We start from the raw sequence: 27,032 nt of genomic DNA, 5'->3' as shown, positions 1-27,032 counted from the left end.
ACGTTTAAGTAGTAAACAGTGAAACGTCTCCTCATAACCCAGGCCTAAGCCAATCCATACAGGGTATTCAAATGGCCATAGACCATTTTGGGACTGAATATGTGACTAAATGTGGGCAGTAAGTCATGAGGCAAGATTTCCCTTTGGAAAAGAAGGTTCCTTGCTCTCTGTAAGTTCTTTCTGGATAGAGTGATGTGTAGATATATACTCTGGAAGTCTTGCAGCCTTTCTGTACTGTGTGGGGAGCCAACCTTAGAATAAAGATGAGAACATCCTTGATATCCTGCTGACCTGCTAAACCAAACCAACTCAAGCCTGCATAGCACCCACCAGTTATAACCAGGACATCTCTTTCACTGGCAAATTTGGTTTGAGTTGGGTATTCTTTCACTATAAGTCCTAATGGATAATGGGTGCCCTTAGGCACTGTACAATCATCATCTTTCCATTGTTCAGTGTTCAGGGTAATTTTCACTATTAGGAATTAAAGAGAAGATATCCTTCCACAATGATTATGGACATCAGGCATGGAAGATAATCTGAATTGGAAAATGTCAAAGAAGAAAGTAAGAGTCTTATGTATCCTTTGGTTTTCCCTTCATCATCAAAGATGCTGGAACACAGATATTGCAAGGCAATACTTCTGCGCAGAATTTGTATCAATGGAAGCACAACGCCAGCAGAGAGGGATTTCTTTGTACTTAGCCATTCAAAAAAACACATCAGACTGTGAGAACATATGGAATGACAACAACACTATATTTTGAAAAACTTGAATTTTCCCCAACATACAAGCCTTGACTTTAACAATAAGATAGAGTGGCTTATCACCCTTGACCACGAGTACCGTCCATGAATCAGCAGCATCAACATCATCTCTGTGCTTGTTAGACCTGCAGTGTCAGGCCCCACCCTAGACCTGCTGAATCCCAATGCAGAGTTGAACAAGATCCCCAGGTGATTTATATTTACATTAAAGCTTGAGAAACAATGGGATATTACATTGTTAAGAGAATGATGCACTGACAAAGAAAAATCTGTGAAGATATGCCCCCTGAAATGGTCAAGTTAATTCACTGCTTCTAGTAAAGTGGTAGCTCTCAAGCCTGGATGTACATCACAATCACCTGGAGCTTTTACACCTTTGCCAAGGCCCAAGGCAGAACCTAGAACAACTGGATCAGAATCTTTGGGGTGGGGCATAGGATCAGCAAATTGCTCCAGGAAGTCCTCAGGAGATTGCGACGTATAATAACTGCTGAGAATTATCAGTGTGGAGCAAAGCCAGAGGAGAGGAGGAGGGAGAATTAATGTTTAATGGGCACACAGTTTCAGTTTTGCAATATCAAAAACTTCTAGAGATCTGTTGCACAACAATGTGCATATACTTAACACTACTAAACTATACAATTAAAAGTGATTAAGACGGTAAATTTAATGTTATTGTTTACTGCAATAAAATAGATAAAATCATTCAGATAATCAATTTAAGGAAACTATTTGCTTTAACCTACATGGATATATTATTTTAATTTTCAGAACACACTTGTTTTGTTCCTTTTGTTTCTAAAAGGGTTTTGGAGTGGTGCCTGGGTGGCTCAGTTAAGTAACCAACTCTTGATTTCAATTCACGTCATGATCTCCAGGTTGTGGGATAGAGCCCTACCTGGGGCTCTACACTCAGTGGGGAGTCTGCTTGAGATTCTCTCTCCCTCTTCCTTTACCCCATTCACCGCCCCACCCCACTAGCGCTCGCTCACGCTCTCTCGCTCATTCAAATAAATAAATAAATAAATAAATCTTTAAAAAAATAAAAATAAAAAATGGTTTTGGATATAATTATTGTATGGGTTCACCGATAAGGCCAATTTTTCAATCAATAAGTATTTCAAAACTGCATGATTTAAGTATTTTAGACCCCTTTGCACTGAACCAAGTGCTCTGGTTTGAACTTCTTCACATATACGTTTCTCTCTGCACCTTCCTTTATGGGGTATGAACAGGTCTAGCAGATGATCCCTGATTCAGGCAAAATTCTGTTATGTTACAACATTTTAATCCACAGCTACCTCCAACATGAATATCTTTAGTTTTTATCAGATTCCCAAAAAAGTCCTGTTCCCTGAAATTAAGAACTCTTGCTCTCAGATGGTGCCCTTCATGGGCACACTGCCTTATAGGGGTATTCCCATGGAACTGCGGGTATACTTGTATGAATTATCTCAGTGTAACATGCAACTCTATGTCACTGTCTCTCCAATTAAGTTTGCAAGCTCTTTAAAACCTAAGAAGGTTTCATGTTCATCTTTATATACTCAGCACCTGCTTATACACCTGGGCATGACAATGTATTCAATAAAAATGTCAATAAACACATGACTGAATGAAAATCTCTATATCCTCTTCCACTTCATACACCACTGATATTTTGAAAGAGGTGAAATGTTTTCTAATTGGCACATCATTTGGAAGGATTAGAGCATGGCAACAATTAAAAAAGAAAATAGAATTCCACTCCTTTTCTTCTTAAGTGATGTAGTAGTCATATGGAATAAAGATCTAAGTTTTCTAGGCTAGGAAGCTTACAACTTTTCCTGGAATTCCACTCTCCACCACAGTGATTCCCTGACAACAATAAACATTTCAGAGAATTTTAAGACCTCCTAGAGATAGCTCAAAAACAAGTTACTTAAGGGTTATTTAAAGAACTGACACTTTCATTTAAGGAACCCCCAAATATGATGGAGCAATGGTAAATTGCAATATTTCTGGAGAGTGATGGTTCTAACAAAGACAACTGAAAGGAAATAGGGAAGAGAGACTCAGGTATTAGATACAATTGTAGGGAAGCAGTCAAAAGATAAAACTCAGCAAGGGCCATCAATTAATTCCAAGAACTTGTCCATCACAAGCCTGAAGATAACATGGACCACATTTTCCCTGATACTTCAATTATATGAACAAATTTATATTTTTGTTGTATTGTACATTTCTTATAATCTTTTCTTCCTCATAGATAATTTCAATGTGATCTTCAAATCTTTTTTTTAAACAATAGTTGTGTTTTGTTCATATAAAACTGTCAGAGGACATGGCACTGTTTTATTACAAACTGACTTTATAAGCCAAATAAGTTATAATTATTTTTCCTACTATTTATAGTTCCAGGCTAATTCTTTCCCCTTCCAGGTGACACCAGCTATAGGAAACACCAGACCATCTGCACACCAAACCCCACCTCCCCTATTCTGGCTCAACACATGTACTACCTGTTCACTTTCTCTGAGGATTTTGCAGATTATCAAGAATGCACTTGGTCCTGGCTCCCTTCAGATGCTACTGCCTGCCCCAACTCCCAAAGATTTTACACATTTACCGGAATCTTTCGAATGTGAGAGCATATTTGTTTCCTGTTGGGATAACTGATAAGAGGATTTTATTATTGCACTTGACATAAATAAATTACTTAGTAATTCTAAACCTTAAAACATCTCATCGGGCTTACAAAAACTACACTAAAAATTCCCATGGTTTTTTTTGTTGTTGTTGTTATGAGGTTGAAATGAATGTTAGAAAGGGTTATCTTCTGTTCCTTAGCATGTTAAAAGGCAACTGTTCATGTTCTAGTACATTTATTTGTTACCTTTGAAAAAGGTACAAGCTCTAAATTAGTAATGCTGTTCATCTATTTGGTACAGTAGTACTACTCTGTTTCCAAAACAGTCCCATCATATCAAATCTGTTTTTCCTAGCACAAAGACTCTTAGAAAGTCAAAATTGATAAAGACTATTCTCTTCCTACTGGAGAGGATACAGCTAGGATTATAAACACACTAGATACGATCCTTACATGTATAATCTTACCTTCTTGTCCACTACAGTTCAATTAAAAGTTTTCTACAAATTAAAAATAAAAAGCAAAATTTGATTAAAAAATAAAACAGGAAACATGAACAAAGGTTAAATAAACTGACACAAATCTCTAACTCACTGAGGAAGGCATCATTGGGTAAGTGGCCTGGTGTAATACCAGAGGGAAGCTCAGCTAAGGAAGAGAGAAAAGATAAACAATTTTTAAAAAATTAAAGCCTATCTCAGATATAAACTACCATCAGGTGCAGACCAAAATGAGGTAAACTAAAAAAAAAAAAAATCAAAAAGGAAGGCCAGGGAGCCACTGCCCAGAAAGGAAAGGAATAGGAAGCTCTCTCCCACTCTTCTTTCAGGAAGCCCAAGCATCCTGTTTCTGCAGTAACCTGTTCCGGTCCTGGGAGTCCACAGGTCCAACAGTCAATTCTGTTCTCTGGCATTCTTTTCCCCATGTCTAGCAGCGAGAAATGTTTTCAAGTGCAGTTAACCAAAACCTTGATTTCTGTTAGAGGGGATTTTTTTTTTCTGAAATAATAAGTAGTCCCAGGAAAGGGTGGGATTTAGGTTTGATTCAGCAGCACAATAAAACAATTTTGCAGGCTGTAATATCAGATTCATTCTAAGCCTAATTTCCCGTGATTTTTAAATTAGGGCCACCCACTTCCCCACAGGACTGAAAAGCCGCTTCCTCTCCCAAAACCCAAATTGTTTTAGGCCCTCAGTTCAATTAGGCCCAATTTAGGTCTTGCGCTCACCCCAGAGCAGTCACAGTTGCCAGGCAAATATCTTACATTAACTGGCTTATACTCTTCAGGACTAACCTCTGCAACTGGGGATAGGGTCTACTTTCCCAGTCACATGAGCTGTAGAAAGAAGTTTCTTGCACAAAATGAGAGTTCCGGTACAAAAAAGGGAAGAAATCAATGTGGAAAAGGCAACCAACAGTGCACCTTACACTTCCTTCCCATTCCTGACTGACAGGACATCTAGTGCTGAATGTTCTAGCTGGTCACTAATGGCATGCTTTAGTGGCCCATAACACCGCTTGTACTTCTGTGGTAAGTGACAGCTGCTGTGAGGACATGGATAACTAAAGACAAAGCTTAAGATGCTAGGGGCGCTGGGTGGTTCAGTGGGTTAAGCCTCTGCGTTGGGCTCAGGTCATGATCTTAGGATCCTGGGATTGAGTCCTTGCTGTTCTTGTTGGTAGTAAATAGGAAAAATATACTGGAGTACAAAACTCACTTGCAAAGAGGTTATTTGCTGTATATAGATGACTACTTTTCGGTTGCTCTTATAGATAAAAAATCAGCAACATACTTCTTTGTGTTATCCTAACTTTCCTACAGATAAACTATTACAATTAAGTTTTGTGTCCTTTTTGACAGCCTCCATTTTTCAATTTAGTTCCTATATTTTATACATGATTGTTGTTTCAGAATATGTCACAGGTGGTTTCAATGTACCTACTGACACATACTGCTTCCAGATCTCCATAATTAATCCTGAAATTATACCATTTCCACTTCCAGAAAGTCTGAAATCTTTTCGGTTGACGTTTCAAAGAACTAGAGCTATAAGGTCCTATCTCCATCTATAATGGACTACTAAAACAAGAGGTAGCATATTATAAAGACAATCATAAAAAGCAAGACAGGAAAATAATAACCTATATTTCCTAAACCCCATCTGCAACACCAGATCATTAAGTACGAGCATTTTGAAGTCATGGCGGGAATTAGCACTTCAGAGCTGCGAGCATGAAATGCCACTTTCTATAATCATCTGTTTCTTTCAACTCAGATCAAAACTTCCATCTCACTTAAGGATTTTAGAGCAAAAAGAATCAGAAACATTCCTCGTGGCCCTATCCTTTTGTGTCTTCCCCTCTACTGATATTCTCTTATTACTCCAGCATTCTTATTTTTCAAAAAAAAGAATAGGTTACCTTTTTACCCCTTTGAAATATTTCACTGGACCCCTTAAAATCACTTTTTAACTGTTAAGTGAATTTCCACTTATTTTTAAATTTCTCAGTCTCTAAGGAGCATCATATTCTTTAAGTTAATTTAGTTAGAATTCTATATTTTAGCTCTGCCCAGAGTTGGAATTACAAATGGCTTCAAGGCATTTTCAATTTTTTTCAAATAGTGGCCCATGCTGATGCTTAGCTTTTTGAAAGAAATAAGCTTTTCAGAGAAATGCCCTACAACTTTCATATTCCTATAGACTTACACAATTTCAGAGAAACTCTCTAACAAAATTTAAGTTAACAAGGGGTTCAAAGATTTTCATTTGAACGGTCTCACCCAGACACTCTGCAATTTCAATTTCCACAGGAGCTAGAGGTTTACAGAAACTTGTGAATCCTACTAACCTTGTTTATCTGTTTGAAGCTAATTTTTATATGCTAGGTTTTTACTAAACAGGACACAATAAAAGGACTATTTAAGTTGTTTGAAGATTTAGACCAAAGTACTGTTAGATCACTTCTGCCTTCACTCAAGTGGTAACTCTAAGGCAGGACTTCTCAACCTTGGCATTACTGGCATTTTGGGCAGGATCCTTCTTTGCTGTGGGAGCTGCTCAGGGCCTAGTAGTAGAACGCTTAGCAGCATCCCTGGTCTCCACCTACTAGATGCGAATAGCACCCCAACCTCACCCTCCCTACCCCCAATTACTTCTCACAACCAAAAACAAATGTCTCCAGATCCCGCCAAATGCCCCTGGGTAGGGGGAGTGAAAAGAAGAAAGCAAAATGGCCCCAGTTGAGAACTGCTGCACTGAGGCATGCTATTTCTTGCATCAGTACCTACAATTCTATAGGCCTCAATCTTTATTTTTGCGAAGGAGGCATATAATGTAAAATGAAAACAAATTTGGAACCAAAATGTCCTGGTAGAGAAAACATATTTTAAAATATAATCAAATTAAGACTATAATTATAAACCAGCCAGTTTCTGTGCAGCAAGGTCTGATCTCAGCTGAACCTCAGCTAACTTCAAAGCCATTTCTCTATAAAAGGCACCACTCACTTTTAGGTCCGTCCCCAACGTTCGCTTCTTTTCTCTCTGTAGTTCTTTTCTGTAGGGATGGACGTTTTCCTCTCTGTCTGATAAAGCCGCCACACCACTACTCTTTTCTTTGCTTGCTTCACAACTTTGCACCAAGTTGTTTTCAACCTTAACTAAGGCAGAAGAAAAAGAACGATGGGTAACCAATTCCTTCTCCAAAGTTAACGCCAAATGATTAATTAGGAAATCAACACTTCCAAATTTTAGATTTTTGAAGAAACAGTTTATAGGGAGAGCTCTGATGAGATTATGAAGGCACTGGAACAAAACTGTTTGATTCCTGGAATAAAAAACCAAACACAATATTACAAAACTTGGGAGAGCACGTAGCAGTTGTATACAACTTACTGTAGTAATTAATACTCATTTATAAATACTCTCATGATGAATAGAACCAATAATGCATGCATGAGAACTTTGACATAATTCAGTCTGTAGCAATCAAATATACATATCCTATACCAAGTCAGTTAATGTTTATCACTTGCTTCCTGATTATTTTTTTCTCTGAGTAATAAGATTAATATTATGTTTTTTAAAATGTCACTGAGGGGGAAAGGTAAGTGGAAATTTTAAAATAACTACCAGGCCCTAATCAACCAAAAAAAAAAAGCCAAAAACAAACATCAGGATAAAACAGCTTTAGTTTCCACTTGAGGCCACCTGTCTACTGAGGCTATACTAGGCAATGACCTGGACATGTCCCACAGTGACAAAGATCTCTACTGTGGAAATGGCTCTTGGACCACACGGATATGCACTAACTTCTCTGGATGTATTCCAATTTGGTATGCATTACCTGGAATAGATTATTAAAATCCCTTCAAATGGTGTTTTTTGTTTCCACTGGAAGAGTGTCCCATAGAAACTCCCTGGCATCTTGCAAAAGCAAATTTCTGGAAATTCTTTGATTTCTTCACATTTCATGTATTCCAGGAGCCACGTCTTCATTGAAGTCAGAGAATAGTTGGATGATGTGATTTGAAAACAAGTTTTTTTAAACACTGTGAGAAGTGCAAACAGATCTTCCATGTGTTCTACAAGGAAAACACGTCATAAGCTCTGTCATTAAACTGTCCATTATCAAATAAAAAGAGATCTTAAAATTTTCTAATTCAATTAGGCATATGATTAAGAAGTACCAACAAAAATTACCTATAGGTTTCTTCTTTGGAAATATCAGCAGGTATTGCCTACTTGAAAGGTCTTCTAGGCTTAAAAAAAGTCTGCCACACTGAATATAACGATCTTCAGAAGAGTTACCGTTTTCCCTCTCCCTAATTTGTAGCAGCACAGTACAACAAAAATTACTCAATGCTAAAAGTGGTGAAAGAGATGTTACAGCAGTAATGACCTGTACACACTCTTTCTCAGATGACTGTTCACAAACAAAGCTTTCCTCTTCCTTTTCCTGTTCCTCTCCCTCTTCCTCCTCACTACCAACAGTCAACTTGATCCTTTTTGCATCTGATCCTGTTTCACATGGCAGTGAGCATGGTGCTGGGAAAAAATCCCTCCTCAACTTGATCACCCTATTTTGACACTTAATAAGCCGACAGCTGGAGCTATGAGCTTGATCCAATAACAGTGATAAAGCCACATGATTCAGGGACCTGTAAAAAATCCAGAGTTGAGTTCAGTCTAAAAGCTCATTCTTTAAAATCAAAGAGATGATTAAATGTTACACAAACAATAACAAAATTTCTCTCTTTTCCTAAGAAACATTTTACAACTATATCAGAAAATCAAGTATATAAACCAAACACATTTTTAAAGATCCTATAATAGCACTTTTCTTGAAATAGGAAAGCAGAAACATTGTAAATATGTTGAACTGCAGGAAAATAATTTTCTCAAGAGGAAGGAATGGTAAAATAATGCTGGATTTTATTTTTGAGGTAGGTTCCCCCTTTTCTTTTTAAACAAGAAAAAAAGTACTCATTTTTTAAGAGTTTATTTTAGTAATAGTTTAGAAGGCAAATAAATCTAAAGTAAAACCTGCATTCTATACTCCCCTAAATAATTTGAATAAAATCTGCTTTTTAATATAGAACATTGTGTATTCCTCAGCAATGATACTGTTTGGGATACAATATTGTGAAAATTAATTTCACCTGTTTCTATTTACTTTTTTAATATGGCTAATTAGAGCATTTAAAATTACTTCTGTGGCTTATATTGTATTTCTGTTGGGTAGTGCTGTTCTAGACCATCAAGATAATGTTATCATGATACTTACAGCTTCAAAGAAGATGGGGTCTTCACTCCAACAACCAAGCTGTCATCTATTACACGATACCATATCTTCTCTACTAGCTGTTCTGAATCTTGAAAATTGTCTGGCATCTTCTTATCAAAGGTACAGACAGGATTTTCTTCTTTACCACAAAGAGTAAAAAGATGTGCCTTATAGAAAAATATGTTAAATAACTGATTACCAAAAATACTACCACATGTGGCAAAACTACAAAAATAATGTAAGTCAGTTTTTAGTTAGGTCTTATAGCTTACATATCTTAAAATAAACTGCCTTCTATAGTATTTTACATTGCAGATTATATATAAATCACTAAAACGAAATCTATAGAAGTTATATGTAATTAACTATCTACTCAGATCAGGAAGCATGGCCTGATTGGAAATAAGATGAGGTATCCAACACAGAGCCAGGAAAGACATAAACTTGGAATCCATTTTGAAAAAAATCTGACAGTTTGTGTCCCAGGCATGCTGAAAAAAATCCAATCATTATTAAAGTGACTTGTACTAAACCTATAACTGTAAAATTTTGTACAAATAAAACTGGTTATCTTTGGACTAATGATCAATTATGGCTAAAATTGTATCCTTAAAGTCCAGGCCATACTCATTCATTTCCATGCACAGATGGATTTATAATAACAACTGAAATGGTGGGAGGAGGAGGAGTAATAATCATGATAATTCACAAAACTTACTGAATGCTTAGTGTGTGTCAAGCACTGTTCTCAATGCCGTTCATGTTTCAACTTGCTTAACCTGTACAAAAAAAACCCTCTAGTATCCTAGGTTGGTATTATTATCTACACTTTTCAGATAAGGAAAACAAGACACAAGGAAGCTAAGTACCTCGCCCAAAGTCACACAGCTAGCAAGTGGCAGAGCTGGGATTTGAACTTGAACGAAAACAAACTGGTTCCAGAGCCCATGCTCTATCTTAACCACTACTCTGTATTGCCCCTCTAGGTGGGCAGTAATTACTGAAAAGATAAGGGCACTTACATTCTAGTGAGCAAAACAACTTCCTAGGAATCTGATGCTTCAGCTGGTCGCTGTGACCTGAGGCAGGCCATTCATCTGAAACCTGGGGAAATTTTTGCTACCTGCCAGAATTAGTTCTTAAAATTAAACACATAAACAGCCCCAAATGGTGCCTTGCAGACAGAAGTTTGAGTGCAGTAACTTCTAAACATTTCTTCCCCTTTTCTTTTTTTCTTTTTTTTTTTTTAATTTTTATTTATTTATTTGACAGAGAGAGATCACAGTAGACAGAGGCAGGCAGAGAGAGAGAGAGAGGGAAGCAGGCTCCCTGCTGAGCAGACAGCCCCATGCGGGACTCGATCCCAGGACCCCGAGATCATGACCTGAGCCGAAGGCAGCAGCTTAACCCACTGAGCCACCCAGGCGCCCCAAGATTCTCTCTCTCTCCTGGAGCACCTGAGTGGCTCAGTGGGTTAAAGCCTGTGCCTTCGGCTCAGGTCATGATTCCAGGGTCCTGGGATTGAGCCCCCATCGGGCTCTCTGCTCTGTGGGGAGCCTGCTTCCTCCTATCTCTCTCTCTCTGCCTGCCTCTCTGCCTACTTGTGAACTCTGACTGTCAAATAAATTAATTAATTAATTTAAAAAAAAGATTCTCTCTCCCACTCCCTTTGCCCTTCCTCTCTCTCTCTTGCTCAATAAAACTAATAACAACAATAATAATAATGCCGGCAAAAGAGTTGGGGTAAGTTAGCAAAGGGAAAGGAGACTTCAAAAATTACTTTCATGAGCTTTCCCCAGAGACTGGAACTGTGACACAGAAAAGCAACACGATGTGCTTCTGTTATGATTCTTACATTAACGGAATCATATTTTAGACCCAAGTCCTCATATTGCTAAGACTGAAATATAGATACAAGGGGTAGACTGCTATGAAGGAAATTAGAGTTAGGCACTAAGGTGACTTGCGGGAAAGAAACTTACCGGAGTAAGTTTCTCAATGCTAGCTTTTCTTGATTTAAATGTAACTTTGCTATGCTGTCTTTCTCTGTACAGAAAAAGGTACTTAAAGAGGTTCCTATGCTGGCAACCACAAGGAAAATGAGAGTAAAATTATAAAAAGCAGATATAAACACTAAAAAAGCAGAGCAATTTAGGGGCATTAACCAGAGGAATAAATACCCTTAGAAATGAACATTGCAACAGACAAAAAGAACAATTAGAATACTGATGAAATTATGTATTCATTAATGAAAGGCTGAATAATACTCTGCATATTCTGTTAAAGGAGTGAGAAAATACATAATTCACTTACGGGTAATTTCTATGCAAATCGTACAAATAAAAAAGTTTAATAAAATCTTGAACAAGAGGATTTGTTCCCCAAGGTTCCCGATAACTGAGATTTTAATATCCTACAGAATAATTAGCAAATTGGTAAAATATTAGCTCATTAATCAAATATTTTCAAGTCATAAAAGTCCAGCATTATAATCCCTGCCACTTTGCTTCTTGGATCATTGAACGGCATTTTCTAATATATCCAAATATTCCAATTAAAGCAACACTTCAATAGCTTGCAGATTTTCAATTCATAAAATGATAAAATGGTCACGTGATTAATTTTACCTTCTCTGCACTTGATGTACTATCATCTTTCCCTTGAACCAGGTTTATTAAAGTTTTGTAAGATTTTGAAATAATTTTTTCCTTAAGCAAGAGATGCTGCTGCAATTCCTGAATACAAGTGAAACCAACCTGTAAAGTAGAAAGAAAACCCATTGTCAGAGACATTTCAAATGAAATCTGACAATACCATTAATTCAGAAAGTACTTTCTCCAAATTTTCTTATTAAATTCATTTTTCTGTAGAAAAGCAGAGAATACTTCTCAGAGCAAAACTATTTTCTTCACAAATGTTAAGTAATTATAAAGGAAACGAACATGGCAAGAAAGTGCAATAGAGTTTATGTACCCAACTGGGAGAATGCCAACATGTTAGCATGCATTTCCCCGCTGAATTAAGTAATCGATCGATACAAATATGGATGTCTAATCAATGGGACTAAAAATCAAGGGCTACCAACACTCCTACCCCCCCACGTAAACTATTTTTCTTGTTGTTGAAATAGTTATTGCTTCAAAAAGCACAGACATCATTATGAGTAGAAATGGTCACTTTTGATACTATTTAATCCTGTTCATATAATATTTATAGCAAATTTTAAAAAGATAACACATAGCTCCCAAACTGTCACAAGTTTTTTTTTGTGCTAATAAATTCAGCACTAAGATGGGCTCTTAACTACAGGAAACAAAGATTGGCTCTCAACTGGGCAGGGAGCAATCCATTGTTTTTATCACACCAGATCAAGAGATTTCACTACCAAGGACGAAACATTCATGAAATGTATTTTGCTACTGAAAATACAGTCATGTCACTGAACTAATAAAAGCGATTTCATTTCAGATGGATATCTGAAACTGTTCAAGTATTAATCCAGCTTTTAATCTAACATGATTTTCTAGATTGAAAACACAAAACACATCCTGTTTCTTAATCCCCTTCTTTCAAATTACAGTTTCAGTCAGGTAAATTCCTTTACTTTTTATTGGTGAACAGAAGCATGAAAATGAAGACTGAATTATATCTTACCTCATTGCCCAAAACATGTAAAGTGTCTAACTAGTATTTTAAAACTTCACCTGTTGACCTATTTCTGCCGGCTCCCCATTATTCACACTCACTCGCTGAGTAATTTGTGACTTAGGGAAGGGAGCTGTACACATCAGAGGGGGAGAGCCAAATGGGAGAATCCTGGAGGGGCAGGGAGTAGAAGAGAGGAATATGTGGGCAGACTGACAATGGAGGCACCCTCAAAAGTTATCTGTGTTCTCTCTTCCCTACTCTCCTCAAAATGCCTCCTGCCCCATTCCAGGACTAAACGGTGAATCACTAGACTACGTAAATATTCTATGTTGTAAAGTTTTGTTATAAAACTATAAAAATAGCCATATGATGAAACATTTAAACAGCATAAAAATACCTCTCAACTTCTCTTTCTAGACCCTCAATTCCATTTGCATAGTCAACAGATTGTTTACCTTTCCAGAACCTTTCTCTGTGTATGTTAAGGAATCTTTGCTTTCTTCTCACGACAAACAAGCAAATAAAACTTATCCCAAACCAAATACAGAAGCATACTGCACTGCAGGACAACAAACCTTGTTTTTTTGGTCTTTTTTACTGTGATCTCTCTCATACACATAGAAAAGCACATAATACAAAAAAAAAAAAAAAGTTTACAAACTACCCAGGTAGTTACCCAGGTAACCATATGTAGTCAGCTGCCCATGGGCACTGACCAGTCAGGGACTTCTCTTGTTTCAATGGAGGCAACACTACCCTGGACTTTTATTTTTTTCAGTGGGAATAAAGTTTTATTGGAACACAGCCACACTCATTTATTTGCATATTTTAGGTGGGGGAGTTGTGACAGAGACTATGTGGCCTGCAAAGCCTGAGATATTTACTATCTGGCCCCTAACAGGAAAAGTTTGTTAACCCCTGGTCTAGACACTTATCACACTCTGTACCCCATTCTTCACCTTCTCCAACTCACGTGACAAATACCTCCACAATAGTTGGCTCCTCTCCCCATCTGGTGGGACTCTAGGCTTCTGCCTACCCACACTAATGCCCTGCTCCAGGGCAGAGAGGGTCTAATAGGACCCTGACTGGCCCACACCTGTGCCCCCAGCCCTGCCAACAATGAGAACGGCTCAGGGACAGGGTGTGAGCTTTTACCCTAGCCTTTTAAGGTAACTTTCTTGTATGTCTTCATAATTTTACCATTACTATATCTCCTAAAGAATATTTTTAGGTTTTTGTGTTTTGCTTTGGAAACTTTTATGAATGAAGTCATTCTGTATGTGCTAGGTTTTTAGTCATCCCATTTGTCACTAGTAGCTGTAGTCTGTGACTTTCACTGCTCTGTAGCATAATATCATATGACCACACCAGCTCGCTTTTCCATTCTCCTGCTGATGGACATCTGGGTTATGTCCAGGCATGCATGGACTATTACTAACAGGGCTGCTGTGAACATTCCTGTACATGTGCACAAATTTCTCTAAGGTCCTGGTTACCCCATTTCCCCTCCAACTGGTTCCCTTCCAACTTGTTGGAAAACAAATTCCATAGGGGAAAGAACAATGAAACAGACACTGGGTTCTAGTTCTGCCTGTCCCTTAACCTTTCTGGTTATTTGTTTCCTAATATGTAAAATGGGGGAGGAGGGGTAGACTTGTTAATCCCTAAAAGACCATACAGGAGTGCCTGGTGGCTCAGTTGGTTAAGCATCTGCCTTCAGCTCAAGTCATGATCTCCAGGTCCTAGGACTGAGTCCCATGTCGGGCTCCCAGCTCAGTGGGGAGTCTGCTTCTCCCTCTCCCTCTACCCAGCCCCAACCCTGTTCATACTCCCTCTCTTTTTCTCAAATAAACAAATATCTTAAAAAATAAAATAAAAGGTTTGGAAATATTTTTATGCAAATTGGGAACTAGTGATAACATGTGGATACTTGAAACAAAACGGACATGAAATTCTCACTTACCCCTTCCATATGCTCCTGCCTTCTCTCTGTGTTCCTTTCTTATTTTACTTCTATGAGTCTGTGCTACCTCCTGAGTACTTTTTTGGGGATTTTAATTTATCTTTATTTTTTTATTATGTTCAGTTAGCCATCGTATAGTACGTCATTAGCTTTTGATATAGTGTTCAATTATTCATTAGCTGCATGTAACAACCAGTGCTCATCTCAACACATGCCCTCCTAGTAATTTTCGTAACACAGTTTGGTTTACTTCTTTGCTCTGAATCTCTTTGAGTGAACTCTTAAACTCAGCTGATGAGACTTTTTTATTTCAATATATTTTTCGATCATAGATAGGCTATTTGGTTATTTCCTGGGGATAACTGCTCACGATGTCTTATTTATGTGCTTAGTTATTCTGTGAGTGGTTCATTTTCTTTGAAAAATTACTTGTGAGATTTATAAGAGGCCTAGGATAAAATGTGTATTTTGAGAAAGGATTGTATGTTTGTTTCTGCCAGCTGTCTAGAGTACTACTGCTTTTGGTTAAACACAAATGCTCCCAGGGCAAAAGTATTAATAGTGTTCTCTGGTTCTCTCTGGATTCCAGCCTTTACAGTTTGGCCTGATAATTTATTCTTATATTTTCAGCATTTTGAAGCTTTTAGGGGAAATTTTAAAAACATATTTCAACTATGATTTTAACTGTTTTTTATCAGAAGACTTGGTCTAAATAAATTAGGTAACACATTAGTAGAGGTGGAATTTCTGAAAGTCATACTTCATAAATTATTTTGGCAACATTCCTAAATCAGTATAAAGACCTACTGTTTTTTGACAGCCGCACACCATTCCATACTTCAAGTATATTATAACTGATCTACCAAACACCTAATGATGGATATTTAAAATGACTGCATTTTGTCATTCTTAAATACTATATAAACATTCCTAAAAAATCGTCTTTGTTCATTGTACAAGTATATCCTTAGAACAGATTTCTAGAAGTAAAACTGCGAGAGTAAAAAGATATGTCCAATTCACATTTTAATTAGCAATAATAAAATGTTGACGTTGAGCCACTTCACGTTCTTGAGAATACTGTTTCAGAACGCATATCTACATTATGGAAATTTATCCTTTGTCTCTTGTTACAATTTCTATTTACACAACTTGTCTTTTTATATAATTTATTTTGTCCAGAGAACCAAAGTTTTTAATGTATTGGTCTTTTCCTTTATGGTTCTATGCCCACTATGATATCTTACTCTCTATTGACCACATTAATATCTGTGTTCAATAAGCATTTAGTAAATTCACTTTCAAAATTAAAATGGTTGCAAAAAATTTCTTACAGAACCCTACAAAGTACAAATATTTACTATCTGGCCCTTTAAAAAATGAGTTTGTCTGGGATAGAGGAAAAAGTTAAATGACACACAAGGAAATAGACAAATCCACAAAAAGGGACAATTGGCCTGGCCTCCTCCTTAGTATCATCGTAAGAAAGTAGGGAAAGGCATTATTCTAGATAAAAAGACCAACAAGATATATAATAATCAAGTGCAAGTGTAAACTTTGACTAGATCCTGAAAAAAAGCATCTGTAAAAAACATTTTTGTGGTAATTGAAGATGTCTGAATACGGAAATAGTAAATAAGAGTAAGAGATTATTATTAATTTTCTAACTGTAATAATAGTATGGTGTGTTTACATAGGTGAATGTCCTTATTTTTTAGGCAATCCCTGCTAAAATACATAGGAGTGAAGTTATGATATTTGCAATTTTCAAATGGTTCTGCAAAAATGTACATACACACATGCATATGCATATAAAGCACAGATGAGGAAGACAAATTTTTTTCAAAAGTACAAATAGTTAAATCCACGTGAAGACTAGAGATAACTACAGTGCTATTCTTTGAACTTTTTGGAATACTTAAAAATTTTCATGAAAGGGGTGCCTGAGTGGCTCAGTTGTTAAGCGTCTACCTTCGGCTGAGGTCATGATCCCAGAGTCCATCAGGCCCAGAGTCGGGCTCCCTGCTCAGCAGGGAGTCTACTTCTCCCTCTCCCCCTCCCCCTGCTCGTGTTCCCTTTACTGCTGTCTGTCAAATAAATAAATAAAACCTTTAAAACATATTTTATGAATGAAAAAAGGCAGGTTACAAAAGAACATGGATCTTATAATCACATTTCTATGTAAATTTGCATATATTCATAAAAAAATCTACAAGAATATACATGTCAAAGTTGTTAAAATGGGTTGTATCTCAGTAGTGGACTCATAAGTAATTATTAGCTTCTTTTTAATATTTCTTTGTAGAGTCTGAGTATTCTACAGGGACTATGCATTACCTTCATACACTTTGAAAAAACCAAAAGCTCTTTTTCAGAGAGCTTTGTACGGAAAATTTGAGGGCAAACAGTTCATGTTTGGGACATGTTATGAGTCACTGTATTTGATGCTCCTTTAAGAAATACTATGATCCTTGGGGCACCTGGGTGGCTCAGTGGATTAAGCCGCTGCCTTCGGCTCAGGTCATGATCTCAGGGTCCTGAGATCCAGTCCCTCATCTGGCTCTCTGCTCAGCAGGGAGCCTGCTTCCCGCCCCCCCGCCGCCTGACTCTCTGCCTACTGGTGATCTCTCTCTCTCTGTTAAATAAATAAAATCTTAAAAAAAAAGAAAAGAAACTTTAAGAAATACTATGATTCTTAAGACCAGAAAGAAATATGTTTTCAAAAGTGAGCTTCATATATTTTATGAGTCTTATGAAATTTATAATCCTACTACAAAAAGGTATCATTTTTAGATAATACATTTATAAGTAATGTCATAATATTTTTTACAGAGGTATTAAAAAGGCAATGATCCTTTGACTTATCATTTTTTTTCTCAATCACTGTGTTGTTTACACATTAAGATCCTTTCTTTCAAGGTTCTTTGCATCTTTTAGAATAGCACTAACCCAAAAAAGCAAAAACAAAAAGCAAACATAGACACTAACTTTCAATCCTCTTTCCAAAGGTGGAACCATCATATAACGATTCCGTTCTTTGTCTTCAAATGAGTCATCTTCATTGCAATCCAATGTTTTGTTCTAAGAAATTTAAAAAAAAAAACACTAAAATGAAATTTTGAAATAAATTGAAAATTTATAAGATTAACAAAATACAATTAAAGTTTATCCAAAGGGCAGTTTTCCATGTTATACACCACTATATAAGAGACAGAAAATATATATTTTCACCATCACTTCTTGTAACTAGAAAAAACTACTAGTACTATTACCACCGACCTAACATTTATATACTGCTTCAAAAAGTACCAGCTTACTAAATTTTTATAAAAAATCCCACAACTAAAGAAAGTAAGAATGATTTTCATTTTATTAAGGAAAAACACAGACTCAGATATTTTATGCAGATCTGAAACTCCAGGGGTATTATTTCCCTTCTGTCCAAGATCTTAAGACATTATGAACTATTACTTCTTTTAATAAAGCAGGTTCACTTCATTTTACTCCTTAATTAATCCAATGTTATCACGTTTATTGGTATAAAATGTGATTTTCAAAGCAATAATAAGTTAATCTACAGTGTTACTATCACTATACTCCAAATTTACATCAAAAGCATAGTCAATTTGTATAACATTTCCTGAAAGGGGATTCGATGTATAATTTTAAAAATTCAATCTGTGTATTTCTAAAGTTCAAAATGTTTACTGTAAGTATGAAATTATAAACATTGACACAGTGGGTCAAAAGCTTTAAAGCTTCAACTTTCTAAAATGGTTCTTGAAAAAAACTGTTCTTAAAGTAATATATATTAAGTATACAGAACTTACTGAATAGCTTACGTAGCCAAGATCTGTTATTGTAAACGAACTCAGGCAATCTGAATTCAAGGACTCCTGAAAAAGTAGCAGTACTTGTTCACTTCCAGTTCCTATAAAGTCATCTATCAGTACTGATCTAATTTTTTCCCACTTAGCAGCAACCTGAAAGAAAGAGAGTAGAAAAGAAAAACAAAACCAGACATGAAATAAACTCAATCCTTTTGGTGCATGTAGGTGTAATGTGTCCTCTTCAATCTTATAAACAGTAATGAAAATGGTAAACATTAAAAACTAAAGATATTGGGGGATCAGACAACATAAAGAGTTATAACCGTTTTACAAACAGCAAGATACTGAAATTTAATGTTCTATCAATGTCTGTCCAGGGTCTGTCATATTTCTGCTTTCTATATTAAGATTTTATTATGATTTATAAATTCTAAACTTATGACTATTTTGGAAATTTTAGGTAATTAGAAGGTAGTGATAAACACTCAAAAATTCTCGAAGCAGAATAACTTTTCTTAATACACTAAACTCTGGTAGAAGAAAACAAAGCCGATATTTGGGACACAGAATGGGAGGGATCCTATTAGTGAGGCACCTAGAACCATCCTAGCCAACTGGAATGATTTGATCAGTTTATACCAGAACATGGGACCCCAAGTTTAAAACAGAAGACAAATTCGTAAAGGTCCATGAAGCTGAAAGCCTCCACATTGGTCCCCTGGAGAACTAATACCATGGGGACTAGCTTCTCCTTCTCGCTTAGACAGAAAAGCTAAAACTCCCACTCAGAATCCTGGAGGTAGCACAGATAGATGATAGCGGGTGGCACGTATTAGAGCAAGACTGTAAGTAAGACTTCAATCTATATAACCAAATATTAATCTTTCCTATATAAGGCTGATTTCCAAAGCCAGGATTTTTTATGTATGCAGGGAGAAAGCTTATTTGTATACCCACCCCCACCCCCACTCCCACCATGAGGATCAGGAATACAATGAACTAGCGAAGACATTAGAGGTATGAAATGTACTCAACGGGGGCACTTGGGTGACTCGGTTGGCTGAACGCCCAACTCTTGATTTTGGCTTAAGTCATGATTTCAGGGTCATGAGATGGAGCCTGGCATCAGCTCTGCACTCAGTGGGGAGTATGTTTGTGATTTCTTTCCCTCTACTCCTCACCCCACTCTAATAAATTTTTTTTAAGAAGAATGTGCTTGACAAGCAAACATGATAGAGCTATGTACTCATGTATGCACACACACACATTTATAATCTATAGCTCTAGAATAGTGCTGTCCAGAATATAGGAGAGAGACAACGCAAGGCATATATATTTAATTTTAAATTTTCCAGTAGCCAATAAAAGAAAATTCTCTAGCAGCACTGAAAAGAAAAAGGTGAAATTTTATATTTAATTTGATGTGCTATATCCAAAAATTACATCATTTCAATTTAATATTATCAATAAAATTATTAATTTGACATTTTCCTATCATTTTTTACTAAGCCTTTAAAATCTGGTGTGTATTTGACACCTATAGCATATTCCAATTCAGACCTGCCACATTCCAAATGTTGAATAACTACATGTGGCTAGATGCTATCATATTAGACAGCACACCTCTAGAACATACAAACCACTATCTGCAACATACCAATATCTGTTTTAAAATACCTGCTACATAGATTCTTGTCAAAACTTACAGAGACAATTTCTACTCAGGAGAGAAAGCCTAAGAGAAAAGTTAATCACGCATTTGTCTAACTCAGCTCTGTTTCAAGTTCTATCACTCTCTATCAAGTTCTATTAAACATTATACCTGGGGCTTTTATGAAGGACTGATCTGAGAACATGCTAACCTTGATTTTTAGTATTTATTCTAATTTATGCTTGTTTGCACTTTACCTGTCTTTTAAGCTGCCTTAATTCTCTTATAGAACGAGGTAGTAAACGGATGGTTGGATGAATCCGTAGCCAACCCAAAGGAAGATTGTATCTATTGGTTTTTCCCATTTTGGAGCAAAACTGTTATCATAGACACCATTTTATTATTCAATAATGTATTCACTTTATTATTCAAAACCTCTTCCATAATACCACAAACAGTAAATCCCTCTCAGAACTCAATGTTAGAAAAAAAAAACTTTGCCTTGACAGTATGTTCCAATCAGTTGTAAAACCTGCTATATTTGTTTTTTTGTCCTAACTACTAAACTAAGTATAATTCCTCAAAGGCAATCACTTCCCTTAACCCAGGTTTTCTGACATGGTCATCTCTCCTCCTCCTTAGTTTGTAGATTCTTAGCCTTTATTCCTGTTTTTAAAGTAACTGCATATTTTACCCTAAGATATCTATTTCTTAAGTAGGTGAATATAAATTTAACACCAAGGTTAAGGCAAGAGCTGCAAAATCCCCAGAGTAGCAAGGTTTCCAAAGGAATTCATGAGCACTTAATTTGTGGCTATCAGGGTGTAATTCCAGAGCTTTTGATACAGGGCATTTGAAAACAGCTTAGACATACAGAATCCCTGAAGAAGTAGCTTAAGAGGTCTGTCAGTAGGGACTTAGGTAAGTAACTTGTGCAAAGGATGATGGTGCACTGTAGATAAAGAAACCTAGAACACAGTTTCAAGGCAGGAAAGCCAACCAACAGTATACAGGCTCACTTCCAGAGTGGCACAGTATCCCTCTTTGGGTAATGTGTTAGCAGCAGAGCTTTACAGTGTCCAAGCAGGCGACCCACTTACAGTGTATAAGGACTATATTACACTGAATTAATGAGGCACAAGGGGACTGTTTTTCCTTATCCGGGTGAATAAGGGACTTCAAAGGTCCAAGTCAATGATGACAGTCCTAGCCCTTGTATAACATAATAGCTACTTACTGAGCTTCTCCTGTGTGCCAAGCACTGTGCAAGACACTTTACAATGTCATTTGCTTTAATTCTCTGCTCTCAGAGGCAGGATGATCCCAATTTCATTAAGACAGGAAAGGAGTTCACAAAAATTCAACACATTCCTTAAGGTAAGACTAGTAAGTGGCTCAGTTGGGATTTAAACCCAGGTTAAGTGTGCTCTTTCCATTTCCCGGACCCCAATAAGAATTATAGGCTATGCTAGATGTTTCCCTGCTACCATTTTGGGAAAGGAAAAGAGAGTATAGAAAGACAGAAAATGTTACTTTCCAAATAACCTTCAAATAAAAGTACAATATGCTTTTAAAAGATCGCTTTCAAAATAAAATAGGGTACTTTTAAATTACTTTTCTTTCAAAAATTTAAATTTACTTATTTATTTTAGAAAGAGAGAGCAAGTGCACACAGGGGGAGCAGCAGTGGGAGAGGAGAAAGAATCTTTTAAGCAGGCTTCATGCCCAGTGCAGAGCCTAACCCAGGGCTCAATCTCACGTCTCTGAGATCATGACCTGAGCCTAAATCAAGAGCTGCATGCTTAACTGACTAAGCCACCCAGGCACTCCTTTTGAGAATTTAGGTTCTGTATGTATTACAGAGGTTAAATATGGTTACATAACCCCCTATAAACACAAAGGTGATTTACAAGGCAAAGCCTGATAAAACACAATCTCAACCTGATACTTTCATACACACAAACAGAAACACACAAAGTAAGGATTCACCTAAAAAATGGATGGCCTCGTTGGGTACGAGTCCGACTCTTGATTTTGGCTCTGGTCATGATCTCAGGGTCATAAGACAGAGCCTGGCATTGGACTCCACGCTCAGCACGAAGTCTGCTTGAGATTCTCTCTCTCCCTTGCCCTCTGTCCCTCCCTCCACTCACACACTCTAAATAAAATCTTGGGGTGCCTGGGTGGCTCAGTCAGTTTAGTGTCTGCCTTCGGCTCAGGTCATGATCCCAGGGTCCTGGGATCCAGCAGTGAGTCAGTCCCCCTACTCAGTGGAGAGGCTGCTTCTGCTTCTCCCTCTCCCTCTGCCTGCCACTCTATGTGCTTGTGAGCTCTCTCTCTGTCAAATAAATAAACAAATAAAATCTTTAAACAAACGAGAAATAGTTATACTAAAAGACAAATAAATATATAATAATTGTAGCTATATATTTATATATTTCCAAACAACTCAAAGGTTTTATGACTCAAAACGGGGCAAGGCAAAACCTTTACCAGGTAGTATTCAGATAATTTAAAGAAATAAGAATGATGCAATATATATGATTTTAAGTGCAGCACTAAAAATTGATTTGGATAATAAGACTCCAGGATAGGGGTGCATGGGTGACTCAAGTCATTTAAGTGTCTGCCTTCAGCTCAGGTCATGATCTTAGGGTCCTGGGACTGAGCCCCACATTGGGCTCCCTGCTCAGCGGGGAGTCTGCTTCACCCTTTTCCACCCCCACCCCACTGGTGCTTTCTATTGCCATCTCTCTCCCCAAAAAATAAATATTTTTTTCTTAAGATTTTATTTATTTATTGACAGAGAGAGATCACAAGTAGACAGAGAGGCAGGCAGAGACAGAGAGAGAGAGGGAAGCAGGCTCCCTGTCGAGCAGAGAGCCCGATGTGGGGCTCGATCCCAGGACCCTGAGATCATGACCTGAGCCGAAGGCAGCGGCTTAACCCACTGAGCCACCCAGGCGCCCCAAAATAAATATTTTTTAAAAAGACTCCAGGATACACTCTCTGAAACATATAAATGTGTAAAAGGTCTAAGGCTACACCAATGGAATGATTATAATAAGTACTCTACCTGAAAGTTCTTTTTCCAAATGGCACAAGCATCACCAGACCTAAAGGATACGATGAAAAAGTCTCCTCTGCCTGAATCCATAAGTTGAACTGCACAAGGATCTCCAAATGGAAGCTGGCACACGCTTTTAGGAGTCCCATTTTGAAATAAAATCAGCTGATTCTTTCGAGTAAGGGCAATCAGAGACATTCTTAACTGATTGTTGACAATCTCAGTTGCACAGACATGCACATAAGTTATTACACTGGTATAAGCAGGAGGGATAATGTAAGCATCACTTACTACTTCTTCATTTTCAAGGGAGTATACACAAAATTTGGTATTCCAAATTGCATAATCTGATTTTGAAAGCTTTTGAGTGGATCCTTCTTCAGATAAAAAACATGTCTTCGGTCCCAATAAAACCATACCTAGATTTTCAATCTCCCCTGCCCACTCAACAGAGGAAAAATTAAGAGACACAGTAGTAACTTTGCCTGTTTGGGAAGAGATACAGTAGAATGTTTTGACATGTCTCCATAAAACGAACGGACCATTAAGGACCCTTACACCATCCTTCAACTCATGGCTTAGTCTAAAGCTCAAACGCTTTTCGAATTTATTGGTACTGTGAAGAAATAGAAGAAAATATGTGAAGATGTTATTCTTTTTATTGCATTGTATCATAATATAAGGGAGATTAATTCCAGTTCTGAAATCTGACACACAGTCGCAACACATAATTTTTAAATGAGAGTTTTCTTCCTTTAGCATAAAGGATCCAGTGGACTTCTGAACAAATGCTCTTGTTCTTCTGTCAAACACCATTCTCCTGACATGTAATACAGGTGTTTTTGCAGGCCCTTTACCTGCAAAATGTCCCTCAGACAGCCGAAAAATAAGGACTTCCCCATTATAACACAAGAGCATTTCTTGTTCCTTAGATGACACAGCTTGTTTGCTAGACATTCCACAATATCAAGTCTTTGCGTTGGTCCAATTTTCGAATTCAAATGGACTCCAGTTGATGCTTTTAAACCTAAAAATGTAATGAGAAAAACTACCATCAAGAAGGCAGTTGAAAACACATTTCTGCTAGAGAACTATTAAGTTTTATGAACATTTTAAAGCTTTTTATGCCATCTTAATAATGTTATACTTATCAAAAAACTACATCCCAAATACCATCTTTGTACAGTTAAAAAACAGAGTTTGCAAACAATGCAAATAACCACATCACAAAAGATAACTGAATGTGTTAACAGCATCAATTAAAAGTGGTGGGTGGTCTGCTGAAAGTGCCTGAAGACGGTTTTCTGGTTTAGGGGATTTCTTAAGGGTTCCACTTCTGTCTCTCTTTTAAACCTACCAACCTAATCTAGTTTTCCCATTTTCTTCCAACCCCACCCCCCTGCCATTTTCTACTCTGTTGACTCAAACCTGGTTTTTTTTCTCTCACCCTTACACCCTCAACAATGACAACTGAGTAGTCAACAACTCAGATTGACTGCTACCACAACCCAGGCACTTGGGGTCCTGCTTTCCTGAAACAGGAGCTCATGCAGACTCTATGGCCAAAATAAAAGAAAGAAAAACAAAGGATTCTATGCTATAGTTAAAAAAAAAATCTCCATAGGAGTAACAGAAATAAATATTAAATCATATTCTGCAAAAACAGTGCAGCTTTGGGACTTTAAGTCATTATTCCTCTTACTAGAGGTATGACTTTGGCCAAGTTACTTAGTCCCTCTATGCCTCATATCCACCTATAATGGGGTGAAGTACTACCCTACAAGGTATTGAAATTAACTAAAATAACCCACTTAAAATAGAACCTGACACACATATATATAAGGTGCTTGATAAAGCTTAGCTGCTACAGTTGTCCTTATCATCACCATGGCCAGCTCTGGTTTATATAGTATCCAACCTTTGAAACATCAGTACAGTTGCATACTTAAGTTTGTGAATGCTGAAAGGTCCCTCTCCACTATAGATAACTCTAACTCACATTCTTTCTTTTCTCCTACTTGTGGATCATTTACACCAGAAAATTCAACTATTTCAGAAAACTACATCATTTGTAATTAAGTAATGTTTTCCTCTGCTGAATGAGAAACAAACTGCAAAGGCTTAGGTTTTGTTCTTTTATTATAAAAATCTACCAAGAGTCCAATTAGAAAAAAGTTACCACTGAACCATCTACAAATTTAATGTAGCATTTTGTAGAAATGATTTTAATTTAGAGGCAATTCTATTAAAATGCAGACTCGATCAGTCAGCATCTACTTTCAAACTGGAGATTCTGTGGCTTATTGTCTAATTTCCAAATACATCATTTGTTGTGGTTTTCTAATTAAGATTTTTTATTTATTTGACAGCGAGAGAGGGAACACGAGCAGGGGGAGTGAGAGAGGGACAAGCAGGCTTCCTGCTGGGCAGGGAGACCGATGTGGGGCTCGATCCCAGGACGCTGGGATCATGACTTGAGCCAAAGGCAGACGCTTAACAACTGAGCCACCCAGATGCCCCCATTTGTTGTAGTTTTAAACAATGTTCACAAATTCTTTGAAATTCCTTCCATCAATTAATTCTTCTCTCCTTGAATGAGGGCTGGTCATTATGATTCATTTCTAGCCAACAGAATACGACAGAAGGGACAACGTGAGACTTCCAAGACTGGGTCATAGAACATTGTGGTTTCCTTGTTGACTTGATCCTTGGATCATCTGCAAGGAGGAAAGCCACCTGCTATATAATTAAGACACTCAGGCAGCCCCATGGAGATGTGTACACAGCAAGGAACTATAGCTTCCTGCCAATGGTCGGCAAGAGACTGGGGCCTTTTAACAACAGCCATGTGAGGGAGACTTCTTGGGATCAGATCTTCGATCTCCAGTCAAGCCTGCAGATGATTCAGTCCCCTGGAGAGCTCCTGAATCAGAAGAACCAAGCTAAGCTGCTCCCAAATTCTTGATCCTCGGTAATTTTGAGATATGTTCGTTGCTTTAAGCTGCTAAATTTGGGAATTATTTGTTATACAGTAACAGATAAATACATTTCTCTATGGCAATTTGTTTAAGTTGATGATACTGTTTTTGAGAATTTCACGAAACCTATTACTTGAAGGAACTGGAGAAACTGTATCATAATACAAACTAGCAGAAGTCACTGGCTTACTGGTTTGTTGTCAGGTAATTATTGCAAAGATCTGGGACAACAGGTATCATAAAGTAGTCTCAGCTTAATGAGTAAAGAAGATAAGTAGGTAAATCAAAGGTGTGGCTTTTACTTATGAAACTATCTTTTAGTTTAAAGGTAATACTGTATTACAACAAAATGTATGAATAATAATTTATTTAAAATTTCTCACAGATATGTCAGGTCTCTTAGATTTCTAAAAGAAATTTCCTTTTTCAGCATTAAATGATACATTGTCCTTTTAGCATTAAAATGATATAATCTGGGGCACCTGGGAGGCTCAGTCAATTGAGAGTCTGTCTTCGGCCCAGGTCATGATCCCAGGGTCCTGGATTGAGCACCGCATGGGACTCCCTGTTCAGCAGGGATCCTGCTTCTCCCTCTGTCCCTCCCCCTGCCCATGCTTTCTCTCTCTAATAAATAAAGAAAAATCTTAAATAAAATAAAATAAAATTCTATAATCTGAGGTAAGTGTATAAGAACGTGTCTTTTACTACC

The 27,032-nt window shown here is 37.2% G+C and overlaps 1 protein-coding gene across 2 annotated transcripts in view; it reads right to left on the bottom strand.

The window, feature by feature from the left end:
- FANCB (FA complementation group B) overlaps positions 1 to 27,032 on the bottom strand; it is a 385,712-nt gene that overhangs the window by 353,631 nt on the left and 5,049 nt on the right. The window contains exons 2-9 of one of the 2 annotated variants that reach the window (XM_047715290.1): positions 23,355 to 24,372; positions 18,628 to 18,780; positions 17,786 to 17,878; positions 11,811 to 11,939; positions 9,184 to 9,350; positions 8,100 to 8,557; positions 7,744 to 7,981; positions 6,906 to 7,224 (exon numbers count right to left, since the gene is read on the bottom strand). In XM_047715290.1, coding sequence (XP_047571246.1) covers positions 6,906 to 7,224; positions 7,744 to 7,981; positions 8,100 to 8,557; positions 9,184 to 9,350; positions 11,811 to 11,939; positions 17,786 to 17,878; positions 18,628 to 18,780; positions 23,355 to 24,302 — 2,505 coding nt within the window. In that variant the 5' untranslated portion in view covers positions 24,303 to 24,372. Of the gene's footprint in view, positions 1 to 1,688; positions 7,225 to 7,743; positions 7,982 to 8,099; positions 8,558 to 9,183; positions 9,351 to 11,810; positions 11,940 to 17,785; positions 17,879 to 18,627; positions 18,781 to 23,354; positions 24,373 to 27,032 lie in introns of those variants that run through there. The other variant, XM_047715289.1, reaches the window with a different exon arrangement.

The sequence above is a fragment of the Lutra lutra genome, chromosome X (genome assembly GCF_902655055.1).
Source record: "Lutra lutra chromosome X, mLutLut1.2, whole genome shotgun sequence".
NCBI classification, from domain to species: Eukaryota; Metazoa; Chordata; class Mammalia; order Carnivora; family Mustelidae; genus Lutra; species Lutra lutra.
This window is presented reverse-complemented; position numbering and strand designations above follow the sequence as displayed.